General features: G+C 46.8%; 1 protein-coding gene across 1 annotated transcript; it reads left to right on the forward strand.

Annotated features, from left to right (window-relative positions):
- The first annotated feature begins 317 nt into the window (after positions 1 to 317).
- Positions 318 to 3,878, forward strand: LOC103205197 (glutathione S-transferase Mu 3). Its single transcript, XM_042781925.1, has 8 exons — positions 318 to 371; positions 723 to 798; positions 1,156 to 1,220; positions 2,630 to 2,711; positions 2,804 to 2,904; positions 3,208 to 3,303; positions 3,391 to 3,501; positions 3,780 to 3,878. The coding sequence occupies exons 1-8, from the start codon at positions 318 to 320 to the stop codon at positions 3,876 to 3,878; spliced, it is 684 nt and encodes a 227-aa protein (XP_042637859.1).
- Positions 3,879 to 5,440: the final 1,562 nt, after the last annotated feature.

Consider the following 5,440-nt stretch of genomic DNA (forward strand, 5'->3'; position numbering starts at 1 on the left):
TGGTCCCCTGGGGCGTTGGACGCGCTCCTCTCAGGCAAAGGCCTGATAGTCATTGGGTCCTGAGCACTAGTACGGCTCCAGTTGCGCGGCCCGCGGAAGGCGCGCGGCCCGCGGAAGCCCGCGGAAGGCGCGCGGCCCGCGGAAGCCCGCGGAAGGCGCGCGGCCCGCGGAAGCCCGCGGAAGGCGCGCGAAGAAAGGGAACGTGAACGGAGGGCGGGGTTAGGGCGGATACACACGTTGGTGCCGCCTACTGCGTTGGCTTGAAAAATCGCTCCTGCGGGGCGTAAACTTCTAGTCCGCCAAGGCACGGGAGCAGGATGAGTTCTCCATCTAAATCGACTATGCTGCTAGGTTACTGGGATATTCGCGGGGTGAGTGCCCCCTCCACTGCCGAGCTGTTCGGTCAGGAAGATGGGCGCAGAGACGGTCAGGTTTCTGGGTCAACAATCTTTGAGAGTAGTAGCTGTTCTCCTTCGCGAGGCTCAGCCAGCCCCAGCCGAACTCCCAGGCCAAGGAGGCAGATCCCTGCCTCTCCTCGGGGATCGCAGCGCTCCGTGAGGAGGAGCTGAGGACACGAAGCCGCGGGGCTGGTCTTGGCGGCCGCTTAACGACCGCCCTGGCAGATGTAGGGTCTGGGCAGTCCTTGGTCGGGAACGTAGGCGAGAGCGAGGCGGGGGTACGGTGGGAGCGCGCAGGCGCTGACTGTGGGCTTTCTCCCACAGCTGGCGCACGCCATCCGCATGCTTCTGGAATTTACGGATACATCCTATGAGGAGAAACGGTACACCTGCGGGGAAGGTACTGTGTGCTCTTGCGCCACCGGCGCCGGTTTGTTCTTGGCCCCTCATAAAGCCAAGTTGGCGTCCCAGCTATCCCTTTGTTCTTGTGCCCAGAAGTTATCAAGCCAAGGACGGATTAATTTCTGCCTGAACCACCTGGGGAGCAGAAAGGTCTTGTTGGGGAGCTGGGGATTCTGCCTTTGCTATGGCCCAACGCAGCCTTAATGATTAACTACATAGGTCCCAGAGGCAAAATGATTAAGATTTCTGAGTCTGGAAATGTGGGGTACTGGGACTCGTTCATTATATCTTTCCACTGACTCCTCAGGTGAGATATTAAGGAAGTTGGGTCCCTCTTCATTCTCTCTCTTTTTAGCTCCTGACTATGATAGAAGCCAATGGCTGGATGTGAAATTCAAGCTAGACCTGGACTTTCCTAACGTGAGTGGCCTTAAAGGATAAGGGGCAAAAGGGAAGGCATTCAAGTATATCCTTGCTTCCTCTCTGTCTGGTCTAGAAGGATCTAGAATAGGGATTCTTAACCTGGATAGAATGGGGGAGTGGTGGTTCAGTGGTGGAATTCATAGTCTCCACAGAGGATACCGAAGAGCACTGGTGAAGTGCTTGGCTGCTAACCAAAAGGTCAGTGGTTTCAACCCATCAGGCACTCCAAGGGAGAAAGATGGGGGACAGTCTGCTTCGGTAAAGAGTTACAGCCTTGGAAACCCATTGAGTTATTTCTACTCTGAGCTACAGGGTCACTATGAGTTGGAATGACAACAGGTTTGGGTTGTTTGCCCCTTCCCTCCTCCTAGTATGCAGGACACTTGGGTTCAATTCCTGGCCAATGCACCTCACGTACAGGCACCACCTGTTTGTTAGTGGAGGCATGTGTGCTGCTGTGATGCTGAAAAGATTTCAGCAGAACTTCCACACTCAGACTAGAAAGAAACCTGGGTAATCTACTTGTAAAAATCAGCCCATGAAAACCCTATGGATTGCAACTGTGCAGTCCACTGTGCAACTGGAATGTGTTTTGTTCCACTGTGCATGAGGTTGCCATGAGTCAGGGGCCAACTAGACAGCAGCTAACAAAAACAAAAACCCAGATTGAATAGATAGAATTCAGGAGCCCATTTTCATTTCCACTAACCACTAACTGAAATTTAGCATTTCCTCTTATTGTGAATATAGATGATAAGACCCCTTAGTTATTAACAATGTCTGTGACTTTTTGTCTCTAGTAAAAATCAGGTATTTTTGTATATTTGTTACAGCTATCTTAAATATTATTTATAATCATCTTTACTTTGAAATTATAGTCAATATTAAGCCTGCTAATTATTTAATGGGAGCTCTGGTAGCATAGTGGCTAAGACACTTGCCTGCTAACCAGACGGCTGGCGGTTCAAACCCACCAGCCACTCCTCGGAAGGAAGGTTGGGCAATCCTACTTCCGTAGTGATACTGCCTCGGAAACCCAAGGAGGGGTCGCTATGAGTCGGGGCCGACTCGACGGCACATAACAACAACAACAACAACGATTATTTAATGCATTAATAAGCACATTTTACTTTATTAATTTTTTTAATATATTTTGATAATTCTGTAAATACCTTAAGCATTTGAAAACATTGTTCTGAGAAAGGGTCCCTGGCACATGTATACATACACATGAAGAACCCCTGTCTAGAATCAGGTAGGGAGGGACCCAATTGCTATGTTCTATTGAGCTGCTGCTTTCTCCTAATAATACCATGTTCTCTCTCCTGTCCACTTCCCTGAAGTCAGTGGAAAGAGATGAGGAGGCAAAAGAAAGGCAGGTTGTTCACTTGATCTTTGTCTTTCAGCTGCCTTACCTCCTGGATGGAAAGAACAAGCTCACCCAGAGCAATGCCATCTTGCGCTATATTGCTCGCAAGCATAATATGTGTGAGTAGGGAAGGCTGGTGAGGGAGACCAGGCTGGTTTGTTCACCAGGGACGGGTGCAACCAAGGGTGAGTTCTTGTTATTTGGCCCACAGGTGGCGAGACAGAAGAAGAAAAGATTCGAGTGGACATAATAGAGAACCAAGTAATGGATTTCCGCATGCAACTTGCACGGGTCAACTATAGCCCTGATCACGTGAGTTTCCTTAACAAGCATCAGCTGAATGAAGTATCATTTATGGACACATTCTGCTGGTGCTACCTTTTCACCAACCCAGTATGTCAGTGAGAGCAGAAAACAGAATCCTTGCTTTTTGTTTTGTGTTGTATCTCTTAATGTTGGCCCCTTCCCCTTTTCAAACTCCTGCTTCCCATTCTGCCATCCCTACCTGAAGGCAGTGAAAGGAAGACACCTGGAGAAGGGACTGCTAAGTGTCTCTAATACCTTGATCAGCTATGAAGAGATGACATCTGTTCTCCTTCTCTTGCTTCCTCCCAGGAAAAGTTGAAACCTGAATACTTAGAACAGCTGCCTGGACAACTGAAACAATTCTCTCTATTCCTGGGGAAATTCTCCTGGTTTGCAGGGGAAAAGGTAGGAAGAAATGAAAGGAGAGGACATCTCTCTGTCTAGTTGTTGATGAACTCTTCAGACCTGATCATCTTGTTGTCCTTCTTCTAGCTCACCTTTGTGGACTTTCTCACCTATGATGTGTTAGACCAGAACCGCATGTTTGAGCCCAAGTGCCTGGATGAGTTCCCAAATCTGAAGGCTTTCATGTCCCGTTTTGAGGTGAGGCTCCCTGAATCTTTCTCTTACAAAAATACTCACAGACTCCCCAGGGTCATGAGGAAACCCATAGAGGTCCAGCATAGATAGCTTTTGCCTAAAGTGACCAATGGTGGGACACCTTTAAGCCTTGGTTAGGGCCTGCCTTCTTCCACTCCAAAGGCTCTGTCTACCAGAAATGAGGGTAGGTGGAGGCAGGCAGTATGTAAATGATGTGGTTGCAGTTTAGATCTCTCGGACCAGTTCAGGTCTTTATAAGGATTGGTGTGCTTTCCTTTCAGGCTTTGGAGAAAATAGCTGCGTACATGCAGTCTGACCGTTTCTTCAAGATGCCCATCAACAACAAGATGGCCCAGTGGGGCAACAAGAGGATATGCTGAGCAGGAGTCAAAATTGCATTGCTTGTCTTGTTCCACCCCATCCTGGGGTCCTTGTCCTCTGTTTGTTTTCTTTGCTCTTTTCAATAAATAGCACTTAGGCTACTAGTGTCCGGCTGGATTGCTCTTGGTAGAGAGGCCTGGGGAGAGTAAGAATAGGTGGAAGGTTATCAAGATGTGAATGCAGTCTTTCCACCATTGGTATCCCCTGCTCTCCAGCTGTGTTCAAGGTTAGAGAGGTTCATGCTAGCCTGGAGAGCGGGAACAAGAAACAAAGGTGGGGTTGAGCAGTTGCAGAGAGGAAGTGTATTAAATGGTCCTGAAGGCCCCGTTGAAGATCCAGTAGAAATACCAAAACTCTGGTACTGATGGTAGTGATGAACTGGAGTTCAGAAACAGACTTGTGTATACGGAAATTTAGTATTATACCAGTGGTATTTCCAGGTGGTAGGCTAGCCAATAAATAGAGCCAGGACAATTGCTTTCAAATTAAAAATAATAGAGCCTTACCATTCACTAAAATAAATTCTTCTGGGATTTAAACAACATTAAGCATAAATCTGTAGGAGTAGTAACTAAAAATATCACAAAACTATGGATTGTTGAAAACCATTTGCTCTATAAATTTTCACTGAAATCACAAAAAAGAAATGTGACAATAAGGTAGGGGACTTTCTCTAAATAGGACATAAAAAGCCAAAAACAAAAAATTATGCGTTGGACATACCTAAAATATGGTAAGGCACAAATATGTGTTGTGTGTGTGTGTATATATATATATATATATATATATATATATACATATATATATATGTATATATATATATAGAAAGGGTATTTTGATCACCTCGTGCTGCTCTTAACAGAAGATACCACAAATGGAATTGCTTTATGTGAATGATCAGAATTCCCAGGTGTATAGTAGAGCTGACAAGGGGCAAGGTTATGGTCATTACTGGGTCACAGCCAGCTACCCAGAGGGACCAAGTAGTTGATCCTGCGGGCTTGGGACCATAGTCGCAGGGGACATCAAGCTCAATTGGCATAACATACTATACAAAACATTGTTCCACCTACTACTTTGGCGAGTAGCGACTGGGACCTTAAAAGCTAGGAAGCTGCCATCTAGATGCAACAATAGGTCTCTCCTCGTCAAGAAGAAAGAAGAAAACCAAAATTAATGGAAACAATCAGTCCTAGTGACTGGTACACCATCCGATCTGCAACCTATACAACTATGAGACCAGAAGAACTAGAGGGTGCCCAGCTACCACTGCCATCCACTTGGAAGGGATGTAGGAGATCCTGCATAAAGAGGGAGAACAATGTGGTACAAAACTCAAAATCATTTGGAGGCAAAAAAAAAAGAAGATGGGGACCAGGTTTGCTGGTCCAATAGAGCCTGGTGTAACCACTGAGACTATGGCCCCTAGCTGCCCTTCAGGTCTGGAATTGAACCCACACCTGTGGTTTCCAGCCAAACAAAGTACAGGCATGTGAGTTAAACATTTACCTCAAGTAGACACACACCCTGGCGAGAACAATCATGGGAGAAGGAAGGGCTG

This window comes from Orycteropus afer, unplaced genomic scaffold (assembly GCF_000298275.1).
Source record: "Orycteropus afer afer isolate SDZICR_OR568_19922 unplaced genomic scaffold, OryAfe1.0 scaffold00010, whole genome shotgun sequence".
Lineage (NCBI taxonomy): Eukaryota > Metazoa > Chordata > Mammalia > Tubulidentata > Orycteropodidae > Orycteropus > Orycteropus afer.